Here is an 18,406-nt window from a genome sequence, read left to right on the forward strand (position 1 = left end):
TCACCCTCTCACTTTGAGAGATCCGGCCATAGCAACAAACTCTCACCAATCTCGACCTATGGACCCATTGGAAGATCCCGGTATGTATCATCGAAAACCCATATCAAAGCCACACCATGCCCCCCACAACAGCGAACATCCCTAATCCCACCGACGCCATGACTCGGGTCGGCAGTCTCGCCACCGCGCGTGGCCCGTTGTTCTGCACGGCCTGCGCTTGCTGTTGGTTATTATTATCGTTGTTGTTATAGACTGTTTGCGTAACTCTGTTTATTGTTTTGAGAGAGAAAAAGTCAGCACTTGAGTCTTCTTGCATCGGGGGGCGAACAGGGATCGAGTCATGACGAAGGACAAAAGGAGAATGGGTAAAAGGCACCGTGGGAAAAGGCCAAGGGTTTTTTTTATTCAGAGAGAGGCAAAATGGAAAAGTGGAAAGCAGCAGAAAGGGGGGAAAGCAGAAGTAATGAAAAGGAGCCAATGCCAACGGGAGATCTCAGCGCACACAAAGATCTATCGACAGGGAAAGTACATACACTCCCTGACCAGAAGGATACCAACACGTGCCCCCAAACTGGTTGCGGCAGCAGTTCTGGTCGTAGCAGCAGTTGTAGCAGTCGGTCGTGTCGTAGACGACCGTCGTCGAGGGGGCGCACGGGATGGTGGAGGTGATTGTCACGATGTAGCCCGCTTGCGTTTGGTAGTAGGTCGTGTAGCTGGTCGGTTGGTACCAGCCCCAGGTCTGGGCGGGTTGGGGAGCGGGCGCCCAGGTGGTTTGGGGTTGGGGAGCGGGGGTCCAGGTTGTTTGTGGTTGTGGGACGTAGGTGGTGGGGGTGTTGTCGTGCCATTGTCCGTCGTTGCTGGGAGGGGAGAGGGGGTGTTAGTTTGGGGTTGATGCGGTTGGTTGGGTGCACGTGGGGAGTGAAGATCTCCCGGAGGATGGGATGGAGGATGGGGAAAGGGGAGGCTAGAAGGTGGAGGACTGAGGTCGTTGGCGTACTAGGTATTATCCTGGGCATGAACGCCCATGGGTCGGAAGAGGACGGGGGAGGAGAGTGTAAGTAGAGTGGAAAGCTGTGGTAAATGCATGTTGGTGGGCGTATTGTGCTGGGAATGAGCTCGAGCGATATTGCGGTGTTGGATGGCAAGGCCAGTAGTAGATGCTAAGAGTAGCGGCAGCGGCGGCGGTTATGGATGGTGAGTGATACTGGTGTCGGTTCATTCACTGCCTGATTGCCGGGCCTGCGATTGGGCAATATCTAGCTGCGATTGGCGAGGAGCGGCAAATGGATCGACAGCAATGTACCAGCAGAGACTGTGCACGAGGTATACCTAGCCACCGCCCTGAGAATAAACAATGTAATTGTGCAAGACACCGAGAGCTCAACGACCGACGGTTACAGAAAGGTTTCTGACAATGCAAGAGCCCAGCTCGCAGGGTAGCTGACCTACTAAGTTGGAAGCTTCCCAGCATCGAGCTCCAAGGAAGCCGGCAGCTTCCAGGAAGTCCCGGCAAGGTAGGCTTCAACGGCAACGCTCACGAAAGAAGCTCGCGGCACGATGCCTTTCTTCACGTGTCATCGTCCACTGACGTGCATGACTGCGTTTAGGCGGGCCTTGCTCGAGGAAGAAAGTTGGTGGCTGGGAGACACATGAGGGCGATGGCCCGGAGCTCCGATTTGGGGAGGGGGTTGGCGGCGCGCTGGGTGTCCAATGAGAGGTGCAGCAATTGCAGCAGCTGCAGCAGCAGCGGGTCGGACATTGAATTGAACTGTTCTGCGGCCGCGGGCACGCTTTGTTCGATCGGAAGTCGTTGCATCGTGACCGTGTGCGATCTTTGGAGGCGATTGTGAATGATGATGGCAGGTCTGGTGAGACAGAGAGGGTGAGGTGCTCGAGGCTTGGCACTTGCTGTGGTGTGAACGGTAGGGCTACCATAACTGGTTTTCTAGACAGCGTCTCGACCGGTCATTGAGATAATCTACTTGCTACTACACGGTGCCTCTACGCTATCCAGTACCAGACCTTTTGCCACGCATTCTTCGGCACCGGCGCCTCATCCAGAGCGCAAATCTCATCAATCTCCCTCTTCCCACTGACCACATCGATCTCATGCGTCTTTTGCCCCAGCGGAGTGCGAAACCAGATCTTATGTCCAGCATACAACGCAAACATGATCGGTAGCGTAATGTAGGCGGCCAAGAAGTTTGCCGCGCTCCAGTTCTCCGGGAAGAAGACCTGAAAACCGTTTGTGATGGTAAGCAGGCTCATGAAGACGAGCACGAACCACGTGGCATATGGCTGGAAGCGAGTGATGTACGGACGGGTCTCGAGGAGACCTTGGAACTTGAGCGCCGAGCGGAAACGAAGGTAGGTGACCATCACGATGATCCAGGCCAGGAAGCCCGAGATGGTGCTGATGTTCATGAACCAGGTGAAGACGTTCGCACCAGAATTACTGACGTTCAGGAACGCCAGGAGGCCGATCGACCACGTACAGAGCACGGCGACGTATGGCACACCCTTGCGATTGGTGACGCCAAAAATGCGTGGCGCATCTTTCGAGAGCGCCATGCCGTACAGGACACGACTGCCAGAGTATAGGAAGGCGTTGCCAGCGCTCCAAGCCGAGGTAAGGATGGCGGCGTTGATGACATGATTGAGCCCGCTGATGCCCGCGCGCTGGATTCCAATCACAAAAGGAGAGGAACTGGCATTGGAGTCGGGCGAGAGCAAGCGGTCGTCGTCACTCGGGACAATGACACCAATAATGAAGCTGCCGAAGCCATAGAAGAACAATAGGCGCCACACGAAGCGACTGGCGGCTTTGGGGATGTTTCGGCGGGGCGCAACGGTTTCGCCCGCGGCCAGAGCAATCAACTCGGGCGAGGTGATAAACGCAAATCCAGCCCGTACCGTCGCAGTCCAGTAGCCCAGGAACCTTCCAGTATCTCCGTCAACCAAGTAGGGAGTGAATGCTCCTGGATTCTCCCAGTATCGAAAGCCAAGTCGGCCTTGATCGTTGGGGCTGCCTCCGAAGAAAATGACAAAGCCCAAAATGATCAGACCCATAATGGTGATGAACTTCAATGACGCAAACCAGAATTCCGACTCGCCGAAAAAGTGAACCGAGAAAATATTCAGGAGCAGAATGAGGACGAGATAGATGGCGATCCAGACCGCGCTTGGGACTGAAGTGTTCCAATAGTCCAAAAGGATGGCGCCGGCGGATGCTTCAGCTCCCACCAGCATGGAGTAAGCATACCAATAATTCCAACCACAAGCGAACGCAAGACTCGGCTCAACATAGCGTCGCACAAAGTATGGTATGGTAATGCCCTTCAGGGGGAGGTAGGTCACCATCTCCGCCAAGTCGTTCATGACCACATAAACAACCAGCATAAGAGTAAGGTACCCCATGAACAGAGGCGCAGGTCCAACGAGGGATAGAATAGCTCCAGAGCCAACAAAGAGGCCGGTGCCAATGGCGCCACCAAGCGCACTGCAGTAGTTAGCCTCAAGAACTGGCGATCCAGCGGAAGCACAACATACAGGAATTGAATGTGTCGGCTCTTCAGCGCACGTCGAGTCTCTCCACCACGTCCCTCTGCAAGGTTGACGGCTGCATTGAAGTCGGGCTTCTCGGCCTCGGCTTGGACGTTGTCGTATCCGCGGTATTCGGGTTCAACAGTGTTGGCCTCCACGCCGGAGGCCTCTGCCTCAGTCTTCATCTTTGCAGTATTCGACCACAGGAGCGGGAATAGTGTTCAATCGCAGAGTAACGATGAAAGCTCACGGTAAGTATCTATATGAACCGCGAGGTAATCGACTACTCCTCTGCCACTGAAGAGCACCCACAAATGACAGCCCGCCTGCTTATCTTGGGCCCGACTCACTTTTATACAGTGTGTACGGGGATGCAACATCGCGTCGTTTGGGAGGGTCCACAGCCAGGGCATGGCGTAGCAAGCTCTGCTTGTGCTCCATGCGACTTGGGTGCAGATCTTTTCCGCTCACCTTGCCCGAAAGGAGATCATCTCAGGGCGTGCTGCAGGCGTATTCGCGAGTTTCTGGCAAACCTTTTTTGCGGGGAGCCGAATGCCCGCTTGACCCTTGGACTGGGGGGCCCCCAATCTGTGGTGTCAGGAAATCTCCCTTGAGGATAGAAGAGTCATTGAAACTTCGACCACGGTTGGCTGTGGAGCAGTCAGCAGCAGCGGAAAATCGATCTTCACCGGTAGTTCCAAAGCCGGAGCACCCAAGCGGTCGGCCCATGCATAGCCACTTTTCATCGCGTAAGAGACCGTTAAGAATGCCTTGTGATTCTGGCCAAGGGCCGCAAAGGGCACTTTGCAGTCGCTTCTCCGTCTCAAGGTGGGCTTGTCATGCTTGGGTGGTGGCGGGAATGGAACGTCAAGAAATCACAAATGCCTGAAAGCTGCAGCTCGACGGCTGGGCAGATCTTGGCACAAGAAGTGCAGAAGTGCAGAAGTGTGCTTTCCGCTGGGCGGAGAGGGTCCCGATAGTTCTCTCCGTGGTCTCCGTGGATAAGCGTACGGTGAGCACATCGGTATCTGAGGTACCTTGAGTCAGGTTGTATACCATCAGTCCTCACGAAAAGTCCCCGAGACAGCAAGGCTAGAAGATCGTGACAGCAATATGCCAGACGCATGCATGCATTCATGGCGGAAGGCTGCTGGCATATGCTCTTGATTATGTGTATGGCATCAATAGTCCAGTCCGGGACATGATTCGAAACGCCATCTAGCTGAATCGTACTTGTGAATCAACGCTCAGTTTCAATGCTGGCCGCCGCCTTGTCCGCCCGCACCTCCTGCACCACCGGCGCCACCAGCGCCTCCGCCCATTCCGCCCATGAATTGTTGTGCGCTGATCATTTTTTAGCATACTATAGAATGTTGGGGACGGGCGACAACTCACAGGTTCTGCATGGCGGGATCTTGCATCATCTGCTGGATCTGGCTCATGTCTGGCATCCCACCTCCACCGCCACCTTCCCTTCTTTGGTTCAGCATGTTTTGAACCATGGGATTCTGCATGATGCTGCCGAGCGCGTCGGGATTCTGCATAATGTTGCGGGCCATTCCCGCGAACATCGGGTTGTTCATGAGACCTCCCAAGTCTGGCATACCTCCACCACCGCCACCGCCGCCCAGCATGCTGGCTAGCCCCGAGAGATCGGGCATGCCTCCCGGCGCGCCTCCACGGGTATTGCCTGGTGCATCATCCACGCCCTCAGCAGGCATGTTGTCTTCCTCTGCCTCCATGCGGCTAAGTTCTTTCTTCGCGGTCTCCAGTCCCCTTTTCATGGCCTCACTGCCACCATTGCCCTCATGCTCAATGCCCTTTTCGTAAGCGTCCACCGAACCCCGCGCATCACCCATCGCGAAACGGGCAAGACCCAGACGTGACCATGCCTTGGTGTACTTCGGGTCCGCAACCACGGCGATCTCGGCATCCTTGACAGCGGCAGCATGGTCGCCCGAGGCCGAGTAAGCAGCCGCACGGTTGGACAGGTAGATGGGATTGGTCGGCGACAACGCAATGGCTTGGGTGTACTTGTCAATCGCAGTCTTGTAGTCTTTCTGTTGCATAGCGGCATTGCCAGCGGATTTGAGCTTCTCCGCCTCCGGTGTCGAGGGGCTGGCACCGGTGGTCGGTCCTGTTGACGAAGCAGCTGCCGTTCCCGCTGGATCCTTCAGTTTTTCGTAGACGGAAAAGATATTGAACAGAGACTGGGCCCCGACGGCTTCTGAAACCGCGGCCTTGTCGGTGGGATCGACCTTGAAGGCATCCGCGATACAGTTGGTGGCAAACTCGACATTCTCGGCATCGTCCGCGGTCAGTGTACCGTCTTTGAGGGATGTAGAGAGGAAGTCGATGATGGAGAGGGCTAGCCTCTTTTTCGAGTCTGGGAGTGACTGCACCAAGTATTAGTGTCGAGAAACCTTCGTAGATAAGTGTCAGGGCTTACCATCGTGTCTGCGTGTGTTTGTGCAAAGGTCGGTGGGTGGGGAGCAAAAAGATCAGTGTTGATGCGACCTCGTTGTTGCGTCGATCGCAGCCTCGTCACTGCCCCGCCACTTTGCAGGCAGATCTTCGAGATTCGAGAACTTGGCATTTCGCTCACCTCCATTCTACTCTATCTTGGTTTATGTCTCTCCCGTCATTTATAGACATATCGGATGCCGACTGAGCCTACAGATATTACATAGTCGAAAACAACAGGTTTGTGGAGGCTGGAGCACTATGGGTGTATCTGGACTTCCCATCAGCAGTGGTGCTGTTGCACACGGACAAACTCCTCCAACTCGAACTCTCTCGTGGCTTAGACAGCGATCGTATGCTATGTAGATAGATGTCGTAACGCTATCGATATGATGGATTTCACTGTCTAGGTCGAATTGATGAATAAACCGAGCACCAATTCCCAGGGCTGCCGGGGAGCGGATGAGGGCCGAGTGAGCCTTAAAGCGGCCTCATCTTGGCACCCAACACGACGTTGGATCAGACCAGTACGGGCAGTGGTTGCCTTGTTCATCCTCTCTTGTTTCTCTAGCTAGGCAGGCGCCACATCAAAGCACTCTCAGGGTGTGACGAAGTGTGGTGTGCCATTCTCACGAACACACGCAGACTGGAGACCATGACCCTACCCTATACCATTCATTCTCGATAATGCCGGCATCCGAAAATGTCCCCACCGTGTGAGCTTTCAAGTCATGTATTGGCCATGCGGAGTTCCTCAGCTCTACACTCACCATGTTGCGAACCGAGAACTTGCCAACGGTGCACATGCCGCCCCGCAAAATGGGAACGACAAAGGCGGCCCGGCAGTTGACGAGCCTACGGATGGCATCCTTGATATCTGCACCACACGATCTGATCATCTTTTCGCCTCAATAACAGCTTCCAGTTTGAACGTATGGTCCACAAGGCCAACAGTCGTCTTGGCTACTCATGAAAGGTCCCAAAATTCGATTGAGTCCTTCGGTCACAATGTCAGTGTCCTGTTCAAGCCAGATAGTAGCACCATTGCAATCAGAACAAGCGGGAGCTACATCCTGACCTTTGCCGTCGACACTGATCCCCAGCATCGCGTTCTACAGCAGCATCACGGTCATAGCCAGTCTAGGCGACAGAGTGTTCTAAGACATTTCGGCGTAGATGAGTCTTATGGCCTCGCAGAGTTACTGCTGCATTTCCGACGTGTCATCAAAGTCGATGCTGGCATCCACCACATTATTGCTGCTGAGCACGAACTGGTGGTGGCCACGGTCAAGCCCGCAGCTGTCCAATGCATTCGATGGGAGCCTGGAGAAGGCCCCCAAGCCGTGGCTCAGGTCGTGAGCAAGTTGGAGTGGATGGCTAAAGCCGCCGTCTCGTACATGACTTTTGACCGAGCCATGAATCTGACCGTATGGATTGACACCGACGGTTCGGCTTATGCGGTACAACGTGCAAGGCCCAAGCCACCACGCAGTCGGTCCTCTGAGGAAGCCTTAGAGCAGACCAAATCGCCTGGTATGAAAAGTCCCCGACTTTTCCAGGGCTACCGCTTCCATAAACCGGAAGGTGGTGTTGCATCACGCGCAGCAATAAATGCAAGGTTCTCGCTATTGGCCATCGCACTTACTGATGGCAGTGTCTTGTGTTATGCTGCAAAGGACTACGTCGGAAACATTCCTCACTCGCACACCTTTAAAGCATTGGCGTCGCCTGCTACAACCGGCTCGATTGTATCGCTGAGCTGGTCGCCAGACGGCTACTGTCTCTTCGTTGGCTATGAAAAAGGTTGGTCGACGTGGAGCGTTTTCGGCCGTGAAGGTGCCTCGACCTTCCACTGCAACCCAGAACACGCCGAAACGAATGGAGATACCTGGTTGCTCAAGACGCGGACCGCGAACTGGACTGGTCATGGGGCCGAGCTTCTGCTTTCGGCCGGCGATCTCACCATATACAAGCTCGAAGTCTCGCGCAGTGCCGCTATCGGCTGCTTTTCTTGCGCGAACCTCGTGAGAGCCTTGTTGCAAGTGCCTGGTGAAATCCAGATCTATAAGGGTCACGAGTTGCCCGACCTGACCTCCATTTCGAATCAAGCGTCGTTATGGCACCATGCTCAATTTCCTGCGGCATACCTACACAATCACTGGCCAATCAAAGCGACGGTGGTGTCCCAAGATGGTAGATATGTCGCTATCGCAGGGCGAAGGGGTCTAGCCCACTATTCTGTTAACAGCGGAAGGTGGAAGACTTTCTCAGACCTGGCCGTGGAAGCATCTTTCGCCGTCCGTGGTGGCATGTGCTGGTTTGGCCATATGCTAGCCGTTGCTACCGAAAACGCCGCTGGATACGACCTGCGACTATACTCAAGAGACTCCGATCTGGGCAGAAACCCTCTTCATACCGAGTCTTTCTCAATGCCAATTGTTTTCGTTGGCCCTTCAGGAGAAGACTCGATCTTGGTATACACATATGAGAATATTCTATATCACTATGTCATCCACTATACCGATAGGGGAGCACAGCTGATCCAAGTCGGACAGATCGCCTTCCACGGTGTTGTCCGCGCACCGAGTCGCGTGAGATCCGTGAGCTGGGTGGTCCCGGATTCTCAGCTTCGCAATGGTGACCCTTCGAGAGATGTAGAATTCGCCTCTGTTCTGTTCTTGGTTGACGATAAGCTTGTGTTGTTGCAGCCCTCCAGGACACCGGAAGACGACCTGAAATACGATCTCCGCGTCGTTGCTCAACACGTCGAGTACTACATACTCATGCGAGATCAGCTCTATTTCAATTTTAGTGGCACAGAAGAGTCCGCACCCGCGACACCTTCTCCAGGCGCGATGCTCAGCAGCACTCAGCGCCACACACCGTTCTCGTTGAGAGACTCGCTATGGATTTTTTCCGGTCCATCGCTCCGCCTTTGGCCAGACATCCGAGACGTACTGCATCACGCTGCAGAAGGTACTCTAGAGGAGGCGCCACTGCTCACTGTCCCTGTCGACTTTTATCCACTTTCGATTTTGCTTACGAAGGGCGTCGTCCTCGGCATAGAAGCAGAATTGATGCAGCGACGCGACGTTGACTATTCCCAATACCGCACCAATATCCGCACTCAACTCTTCTTACCCTATGTACTTCGTCACCAACTACTGGATGCCAAAGATACAGCCGCGGCTTTTGCTTCTGCCCACCAGTACCAGCATCTCAGTTACTTTCCACACGCTCTGGAGATCCTGCTGCATCACGTTCTGGACGACGAGTATGAGCGCAGGCAGAAGCAGCTTCCAGCGCCAGACCCGGAGCCGTTGCCAGCCATCCTGTCATTCCTCCAACTGGTGCTTCCCTCCAGCACGTACCTCTCGACCATCGTTTCATGCGTACGCAAGACAGAGGTGACGTTCTGGCCAACTCTCTTCGAGCACCTTCCAACCCCGCTCCAGCTGTTTGAAGAGGCTCTTCATCTGGAAGATCTCAAAACGGCAAGCGGATTCCTCATCATTCTACAAGGCCTAGAAGACGAACAAGACGACGAAGTTGACACGTTCGATGCTCGACAGTTCGAAACGCATGTCGTCCGCTTGATGACCCTGGCGAAGCAAAAGGAGAACTACGAGCTCTGTGCCGAGCTCGCCCGCTTCATGATGGGCATCGACCCCCGGGGCGATGCGCTGAGGAGGGTGGTCACAAAGGTCGGTTTCAGGCAGAGTAACACGCATTTGGAGCCGTCGTCAGCGTCGTCGGCTACTGCTGCTGCTGGGCTGGTAAGAGGTATCGGGCTTGGGTTGAGTCTGCCGGACAGGGCTAGACGTGGCGGGGGTGGCAGTGGGGCCACGAGTCCGACGGACACAAGCACCGAGAGGAGCGAGAGGAGTGAGAGAAGTCTCGCGGCCGGTGGGGATTATTTCTCGTCGAGTCCTGGAGGGTATTGATGTGGACCGGTGGGATTGTAGACAGTTTTGGCCCAAGGTATTGGAGAGGGGAAGGTGGATATCTGAGGCGCAGTGTAGAGATAGGCATATAGTTAGGAAACACATTTGTTGGCCACATGGCGTGCCTGCAGATACCGCTTCTTGTCTTGGTCCAGGCAGTGTGGCTTCGTCTCTAACGATGCTTGATTGTACAGTAATGTCTGTCAGTGCTGCCCGCTTCGCCAACCTCACGCAACAGGCGTCGAGCTGACACTCGTGCTTTCTGCTCTCGTACATAGATACACGCAACCCATCCGAGCAACAACCTTTCTCCGCGAACGCAATCAACCCAACCGCCTGACTTGCGGACTCCTCGTGCCACCAAACTTCAACCTCGTCGCATCCGTCACCCTCTCGACCCTCTTCCTGACATTGGCCCCCTCAGTCCCCAACAACGCCTTCTGAAACGCTTCTCTTCCCGGCCCAAACCCCCTCATCACAACCTCAATCCCCGGCTGCCCGCTCCTCCCATCCCTCAACATCGCCAAGCTCCTCATCGGATTCCCCACCAATTTCTTCCCGCCCTGCCGCCAGCTCACCAGCGCCATGCGCTTCATCGTGTAAGTCGCCAACTGGTACGCGGCATCGAAGCTGGAGCGCTGGGCCTTGCGCAGCCCGATGCTGCCGCAGCTGAAGGAGAGGATGACGTTCCGCGACGGCTCCGTGAAGGTGATGTGCGTGTTGTGCTTGTGCGCGAAGACGTGCAGGTGGTAGGGCTCGTTGCTGGGGACGCCGGCTCCCGGCCGGGTGCCGGCTTCGGCGTTGGCGTTGCTGAGCAGCCGCGTCACTTCCGAGTGCGTCGTGGCCGAGGGGGCGGCTTCGGGGGTTTGGAGTTGAGCGGCTCGGCGGGCGGCTTCGCGACGCTTTTGCGCGTCGGCGGCGATGCGGGCCGTCCAGGATTCGGTGTTGGAGGTGGTGGTGCTGGATGGGGTGGGTTTGGCTGGATTGCGTTGCAGGTCTTGGTGCAGGCTGTGGAGGGGGTTGTTGCTCTTTGGGGGGACGTCGTCGGCGCGGAGGGAGGAGGTGGTCGTGAGGGTGCGGCGAGAAGTGATGGTGCGTTGCCGGCAGGCGTTGCACATTGAAGACAAGCTGGATGGACGGGCCATCGTGGCGGATGGGGGCAAGTGGGCGAGGGAGAGATGCTGGATGAGGTGTGTTCGATAAATTGTGGTCAATGGAGCTCGCAGGACATGGGAGACCACTTGGGGAAGGTTTGCCGAGAAGAAGTTCTCCGGCAGAGACGAGAACGGCGCCGAAGAGATTCTACGAAGCTCTTCACGCCTGCAACTTGGCCCTTTTGTCCCTTCTCATCATTTTTCATTCTCCTTGCTGTCGCGGTGCGTTGCTGTCTGGCAGCTGTGTTCTACTCCATCGTCAATAGCATGCTTGCAACCCGTCGTGCGCCTGCGCACAATGTTGCTCGCTATGTGACCAACAACGTTGCCTCCGCATCGACGCAGTACGGCCGGACTGCAGCCTACCGACGGTTAAACACCCTTTCTACTCTAGCTCAACGAACAACTCGGTCTCCGGCATCAATACGATCGAGGACCGATTTTAATCAGCATGTTCCGCCACACTTCTCCCTCCTAGCCCGATCTTTTCACAGCTCTCTCCTCCGAGCACAAGAAGCCAAGCCCAAAGAAGATATCAAGGATCCTCCACGGCCGGATACTACAGAGCAGAAGGCCGACGAGGCCAAATCCGAAGAACCAAACGGCGAGAAGTCTGAAGAGGGCAAGCAAGAGGGCAAGGAGGGTAAAAAAGATCAAGCTCCGCCACCACCTCACGGCGACAAGTCCCCATGGCAGGTCTTCACTCAGACGCTACGTAGCGAGTTCAAGGCCTCTCAGGAATGGCAGGATTCCACAAAACAGTTAGCCGGTGAAGTCAAAGCCTTTAATGAGTCCGAGAGCGTGCGAAGAGCGCGAGAGGCGTCTGAGGCTGTCACCGGCGGGGCCTCGAAGGTTATCAAAGGCACTGGACGAGCTCTTGGGCAAGGCGCATCCTGGACGTGGAACACTTCGGCCGTGCAGGGCGTGCGTGCTGGAGTCAACGCCGCGGGTCGAGGCATCGAAAAAGCGAGTAGACCCATTCGCGATACACAGGCTTTCAAGGACTTGTCGGACGCCATTGATGATGGCAGTAGTGCGCGCTACGGCGGTTGGACTGAAAAAGAAGAAAGGAGGCGGCTGCGCGAGCAGCGAGAAAAGGCCGGTCCAGCCGGGCAAAAGCCTGTCGAGCCCATGGTCGAGGATCCAAAGTGAGTCCGGCCATCCCCCTGTTCTAGTGGAACTACAAATACTGACTGCAGCAGTGCCGGCACCAACGTCACAGTCCACAAAGACTCGGCCTGGAAAGAGTCGTGGAACGAGTTCAAGAACAACTCAAAGGTCGTGCAAGGACTCTTCAATATGAAGAACACCTACGAAGAATCCGAGAACCCTCTCATCTCCACCGCTCGATCAATCGGCGACCGCGTGGCTGGCTTCTTCGCAGAAAACGAGACTGCCCGAGTCATCAAGAAATTCCGTGAGATCGACCCCAACTTTCAGCTCGAGCCCTTCCTGCGAGATATGCGCGAATACATGCTCCCCGAGGTACTCGATGCATACGTCAAGGGTGATGTCGAGACACTGAAGCTGTGGCTGTCGGCGGCGCAGTTCCAGGTGTACACCGCGCTGATGGAGCAGTACACCAAGGCCGGTCTCAAGTCGGACGGCAAGATCTTGGATATCAGGCACGTCGACATTCTGAATGCGCGTATTTTGGAGCCTGGTGATATTCCGGTGTTCATCATTACGTGCAGAACGCAGGAAGTGCATGTCTATCGAAACAAAAAGACGCAAGAGCTTGCCGCCGGTATGGAGGATAAAGTGCAGCTTGTCACCTACGCCATTGGTGTGACGAGGCTACCCGAGGAAGTCAACAACCCAGAAACCAGAGGCTGGAGAATGATCGAGCTGCAGAAGGCGGCGAGGGACTATATCTGAGTGGTCACGATTCTCTACCGTATCCAACACCTTCTTTCGGCAACCGTGCGAGCATCAGCAACCGCATGGCCGAGCTTCAGTCGGGGATTTCTGATGATTACGGGGTGGCACAACTCTTCTCACAACCCGAAGAGTCAGCATCACTGACGCCTCCCGACTCGTTTCCTCGACCCTTCCATCATCAAAACCATACTTCAGCATTGTATTTATACCATCACAACTACAAAAGCGAGCATGAACGGCAGGCACAGGGAAGCACGCGATGTATAGTACGGTCGAACATGACACGACCTGGGATACCACGAGGAGGGGGACTACTACTTGATGGATGACCAATACCATCCACATCTGGCTGCTAACATGACCAGCCTTTTTCTATACCTAGCCATCGATCTCCCTTGCGGATCTGGTAGCTCAAGCTAAGCTAAGCTAATGCAGAAAGCCATCTTTCTCCTCTTTTCACGGCTCTCATGCTCTCTTTTACTGCAAGTGAGTGAAATGCGTAGTGCCACAGATTTCTACCACAAGGATAACCACGGATATCATCATATGATTACCCCAAACTGCGATCTCACATGTTCAGAACTTGGAGGCGAAAACCGCGCTTTGACGTCACGCATTCCGCATTTCACTGCCTTGACTTATGATCAGTCTACTCTACTGGCTTTGCCTCATGCCAGGCACCAACGTTTCTGTTTACCACTTGTTATCACCTACAGGTTCCCCAATTTGACTTACACAGTCCATTCTCGACCTCAATTTCAACGTTAGCCACCACAAGATACCAATATCTCAAACCTCTCCAACCCAAATCACACTCACCCCACCTACCTCACCACCACCACCACCGCCATGCCTCTCATCGTACGTCCCCCATGCCCAACCCATCCCCTTACCTTCCCCTCCTCCTCTCCTTCACCCTCCACCCCACCTCTCCCTCCACAATCCCACTAATCCCCCCCTTCCCCCGCTCAGGATCCCGTCACAATGTCCAACTCCCCCGACTGGAAGACCAAGCTCCTGGGCAAGACCCTGGGCGACTCGCACAGCGACACGACCTTTGCCAAGACCGATCTCCCCAAAGAATGCCGCGTGCTCCCCGAGGGCAGCATGAAGACCATGGACCACAAGCCCAACAGGATGAACGTGCACCTTGATGGGCAGGGGGTCGTGAGGGATGTCAACCATGGTTGAAAAGTTTGAACGTTTGAGAGGGCGCGGGGGATTTGTGGGAAGAGGGGAGGCGAGAGAGAGAGGTGGTTCCCACACAAATCTTGTGAGCCTTGGTTTGGATGAGGGCTGTACAAGCATTCGACGGGCGAGGTGTATTTGAATTATACTACTTTATATTCTGTTCCGGTTTCCCACGCGGTGTGTTGTATCCCTATATCCAACCCCAAGCCCACTCTGCAACGTCAACACCGGTGGGTCCAAGCAATTAGAGTAAAAGTCGCTCTTGACGAGTCTGCAATGACCTGATCACCCTGACTGGCCACTCCCATCTATATGGCAACTTCCCGTAATGCACCGCGCTGAAAAAGTGAAATGCCAACAACGAACAGATTCTGGCTGCGGAGGCAAAAGGGCCATGAGCCAAACGACAACGACCACCAACGACAAAACGGCCACCTTCACTTCTCAAGCTTGCCGCCCCCGCCCTCTCTCAAACTCCTCAACACCCTCTCCATGCCCCTGAGACGCTCGCGCTCCCTCACCACCTGACCCCTCACCAACCGCTTGACCTCCTCCCTCCCATAGCTGCCCCTCCAGCCCGTCCAGCCGGCGACCTCACCCATGACGACCTCCTGGCTGTACCTCAACAGCTTCCCCTTGGCCTCGATCTCCACCTCACACTCAGCAATCTTCCTCTCCGACTCACGCATGCCCCGCATCCGACTCTCCTCCAAGCCTGGCAGACTCAGGTTGAAGGGCCCCTTCTTGGGCGCGCTCGCGTCCACGAGCGCGCGCCGGTTCTTCTCAAGCGCCCGCTGTGCACCCGCAATCTGGCCGATGAGCGACGTGGGCCGCAGCAGGGAGCTCTGAATCGCGAGGATCGTCGACTGTAGTGCCTGTAGGCCCGACGTGTAGGTGATGAGCGGGTTAGACGCCGGTTCCAGGTGCAGCAGTGCCGCGAATTTGGCCAGCGCATCCGCGTGCATCTGCGGAAGGCACGGCGATGGGGGCGCCAGGGAGCCGACACCCGTCGCGAGCAGGGACACGGCGGTCGCGACGTCGGCCTGTGCGTGCGCGAGTGCGAAGCCCTTGCGGATCACGTTGCGCGTGTGGATCGACAGGCGTCGGACGATGTCTCGGCTGTGGGTCACGACGGACTCGACGTCGCGTAGGTCGGCGTGCTCTGTCATGGGCTCGTATTCTTCGTTGATCTTCTCTTGGGTGAGCTGCGCTTTGAGTGCTGCACGCTCGGCGATCTGGTCCGCAGACATGTCAGGCACGAGGAAGAATTCCCACAGCATTTCGTGTGTCGAGAAAGTAGGGTGTGAGATCATGATCTTGAGGAAGCGGTCGACAGTTGTTTGAGATTCGTAGAGGGCGGCGCGGGACGGTTTGGCATGTAGTTGGAACGGGGAGCGAAATGCATCGGCTTTGATATTGGGGATGTATGAGGCTGGATGATCCATAGAGAGCCATTTGGCTAGGTTTTCGAAATCGAGGAGAGAGCGACGCGAGGTCGTGATGGTGTACGTTGTGGCGGAGACGGCAGCGTTTGGTGCGCCGGATTTGAGGACGAATCGTGTTGACCCGTCTTCAACGAAGAAGGAGCGGACGATTGCGGTGATGCGGCCGGTAGAGTCAGGTGTATTGGCGGTCGCGGTACTGGAGAATAGCGAAAGATCGTCGATACGATTGCGGACTTCGTCATCTTTGGCTAGCTCGACCGCCGTCAAGCCTCTTGCTTCTTTGAGGTGGAGGTCTACTCGAGGATCACCGAAGAAGATCCGTACCATGTCGACGCGACCGTACTTGCTGGCCAGCATCAGTGGCGTGAACTTTTTGTCGTTCATGATGTTGGGATCGACATCACACTGACTCAGCATCCGTAGCATGATGTTTGCGTCTTTGACGATGTGCAGGAGGCTGTTGCTCTTGTTATCCATATGTTCGGCGACACGCAATGGACGATCGTCGCCCTGAGCTTTCTGTGCCGCTGTAAGGGCTTCAGACACCATGTTACTGTAGTCTGCGTGATCGTACGTCCTGCAGATGGCAAAGAGGGGCGTGTGGCCAATCTTGTCTCTCTGTCTCCAAGGTAGGATTTCAGCCAACTTTGCGATCATGCTGGGCGTATTGAAAATGTAGTGTGCTGCACTTCGACCCCGTGAATCTTGCTTAGCCACATAGTCCGTGAACGTTGACTCCTCTACATTTCGTTCGAGATAGTCCAGCAGGATGTCGACGAGCTCGACATTAGCAAGCTGAATAGCAGCGCTCAGGAGCGTGGTTCCTTCCATGGTTTCATCTTCCAGGATGACTGGCGTTGGATAGTGCTCCTCAAGTCCAAGCAGGTACTGCAAAGCTGATGTCTGCTGGGTTTCGACCGCCATCATCAGCACAGAATTGCCAGCTGGATCCTGTGTTTGAGCCAGGGACGAGACAGATGTGTCTCCTTCTATACCGCTGAGCGTCGTCTCGATTGTTGCTGTTCTTGACAACAGAGACAGACTCGAAGACATGGACATGCTCCTGGAATCCATGTGGACTCGTTTCTTTTTCTTCTTCATTGGTGCTTGGAAAGGAAATACGTGTGACAACCCACCGTCGTATGATGATTGCCGTGATAACGAGCCATTGGCGTTTGAATAGGATGACGTTCTCGACAGCACCGGCATTTCTTCAGGCTCAGTCACAACCTCATCACAGATAGCCGTGCTAGAGCCTTGGAAAACAGCGCGTGTTTCGTCCAAATTGCCAGACCTGACCGCATCCCAGAGGATTTTGTTCTGTTTAGACGCTTTTCGCAAACCACCCGAATCTCTCGCGAGGTAGGTCAGTACCGCCTCTAGCGTACTGAGCGCGTATCCGATCTCGCCGCTTTCGACATCTTCTATGTAGATGAAGCGCTGCATGTAGGATAAGCGAGCCTGGAGATGCCTAACCTGTGACCGGATAACCACGAGAAGAAGCAGAGAGACCAGAATATCAGCGTTGATGGTTATGGCGGTTGCCCGTTTCTCCTCGTCTGCGATGTTGGCGGCTCGTCCGGACTCCGAAACTGCTTTCTGAGCGGCCAACAGTACATCAAGCATTTGCTGCGGACTTCCAGCAACGCCCATTTGTCGGAAGGCGGTCACGCCGCTGTCTATCCTGGTAAGGAGGTCTCTCTTGCTGTCCCGACCTTCTTCCAGAGCAATGCCAACTTGAGATACGTCTAAGCCATCCATCTGTCGTATTCGCCGGTCGAGCTCTTGGTCGTGCGGTTTATGGAAGGCGCAAAGTCTTGGAAACAGTAGTTGATCGTGAACAGACTCGGAAACGTAACGCTCGATCAGGCGCTCGACAGCCGGTCCGGTCAAATCGGTGGTTGCACCAAGCAGAGACAGCTGTTGCTTGTCGACGCCCTGAAACAGATCAATCGCAGCAGTCACTGCCGTTTCGAGGGCTTTGCACATCAGGTCTTCTTCGTCTTCGAAATAACCATCAGGATTGAATGGCAGCTTTACGGAACCATTGGATTTGATCGAACCGTTCTCTGAGACTTGGGTTGTGCCACTCAAGGATGGCTCGGCATGGTCTTCTAACGACGGTGGCGGCGGTAAGGGTCTGCCCAGCTCTTTCCCAAACTCATTAAATAGTCTTTCGAGTCCTGGTTGCATCTGCCTGGCGATCATTGGGAAGTTATTGAGCAGCTCATTAAACGTCTTGATGTCTTTCTTCCGGGGTTGGGAGGAATCTGCAGGTTGTGGTGATTTCTGCGACTGGCTGAGCGAGGCTGGGCTTATAGGCACAGGTTCGTATGAGCCGGTGAGGGGCTTGGAGATGTAGTATATCATCCATTGCTGCATGTCGGAGCCAGTGGAATAGTAGATGACATCTTGTAGGATTTGAGCCGTGGTCAACTGCTTGAAGCCCTTATTGGTGTAGACAACATTCTCTTTGACTATGACTGTGCGCGCGTTGACCGTGGAATATGTTTTGGCTTTTCCCCGGACATCTCTGACATTGGTCTCCTTGGCCTGCGAAGGGGGGATGCGCAGGATATGGGCACCCAGGAAATCCTCATCGTCGCTTTGGTCGGCGTAGCGTTTCCCGGTCTCGCGATCCAGGCCGTAAATGAGGGCTTCGGTGGTGGGAACCAAGAGGACGTAGTTTTGGGCGGGAAGGGCATGACCCAGCACACTACTCTGGAAGAGCGCCCGGAGAAAGGGATTCAATACGGGCATCAAGGCACGATGCGCCTACGGTGTG

General features: G+C 55.1%; 7 protein-coding genes across 7 annotated transcripts; 3 read left to right on the plus strand and 4 right to left on the minus strand.

The window, feature by feature from the left end:
* Window positions 1–2,001: 2,001 nt before the first annotated feature.
* HMPREF1541_00409 (uncharacterized protein) lies at window positions 2,002–3,728 on the minus strand (the record flags this gene model as incomplete). Its single annotated transcript, XM_008712715.1, has 2 exons — window positions 2,002–3,499; window positions 3,550–3,728. 2 exons carry the CDS (start codon window positions 3,726–3,728, stop codon window positions 2,002–2,004), a joined length of 1,677 nt encoding a protein of 558 aa, XP_008710937.1.
* A 1,206-nt stretch (window positions 3,729–4,934) lies between these two features.
* Window positions 4,935–5,995, minus strand: HMPREF1541_00410 (uncharacterized protein; the record flags this gene model as incomplete). The annotated part of the gene is made up of 2 exons (XM_008712716.1): window positions 4,935–5,939; window positions 5,993–5,995. 2 exons carry the CDS (start codon window positions 5,993–5,995, stop codon window positions 4,935–4,937), a joined length of 1,008 nt encoding a protein of 335 aa, XP_008710938.1.
* Window positions 5,996–6,737: 742 nt separating this feature from the next.
* Window positions 6,738–9,950, plus strand: HMPREF1541_00411 (uncharacterized protein; the record flags this gene model as incomplete). The annotated part of the gene is made up of 1 exon (XM_008712717.1): window positions 6,738–9,950. One exon carries the CDS (start codon window positions 6,738–6,740, stop codon window positions 9,948–9,950), a length of 3,213 nt encoding a protein of 1,070 aa, XP_008710939.1.
* Window positions 9,951–10,273: 323 nt separating this feature from the next.
* HMPREF1541_00412 (uncharacterized protein) lies at window positions 10,274–11,095 on the minus strand (the record flags this gene model as incomplete). Its single annotated transcript, XM_008712718.1, has 1 exon — window positions 10,274–11,095. The coding sequence occupies one exon, from the start codon at window positions 11,093–11,095 to the stop codon at window positions 10,274–10,276; it is 822 nt and encodes a 273-aa protein (XP_008710940.1).
* Window positions 11,096–11,371: 276 nt separating this feature from the next.
* On the plus strand, window positions 11,372–12,982 carry HMPREF1541_00413 (uncharacterized protein; the record flags this gene model as incomplete). Its single annotated transcript, XM_008712719.1, has 2 exons — window positions 11,372–12,252; window positions 12,307–12,982. The coding sequence occupies 2 exons, from the start codon at window positions 11,372–11,374 to the stop codon at window positions 12,980–12,982; spliced, it is 1,557 nt and encodes a 518-aa protein (XP_008710941.1).
* Window positions 12,983–13,834: 852 nt separating this feature from the next.
* HMPREF1541_00414 (uncharacterized protein) lies at window positions 13,835–14,176 on the plus strand (the record flags this gene model as incomplete). The annotated part of the gene is made up of 2 exons (XM_008712720.1): window positions 13,835–13,846; window positions 13,958–14,176. 2 exons carry the CDS (start codon window positions 13,835–13,837, stop codon window positions 14,174–14,176), a joined length of 231 nt encoding a protein of 76 aa, XP_008710942.1.
* Window positions 14,177–14,613: 437 nt separating this feature from the next.
* Window positions 14,614–18,381, minus strand: HMPREF1541_00415 (uncharacterized protein; the record flags this gene model as incomplete). The annotated part of the gene is made up of 1 exon (XM_008712721.1): window positions 14,614–18,381. The coding sequence occupies one exon, from the start codon at window positions 18,379–18,381 to the stop codon at window positions 14,614–14,616; it is 3,768 nt and encodes a 1,255-aa protein (XP_008710943.1).
* Window positions 18,382–18,406: the final 25 nt, after the last annotated feature.

Source organism: Cyphellophora europaea, assembly GCF_000365145.1.
Source record: "Cyphellophora europaea CBS 101466 unplaced genomic scaffold supercont1.1, whole genome shotgun sequence".
Taxonomy (NCBI): domain Eukaryota; kingdom Fungi; phylum Ascomycota; class Eurotiomycetes; order Chaetothyriales; family Cyphellophoraceae; genus Cyphellophora; species Cyphellophora europaea.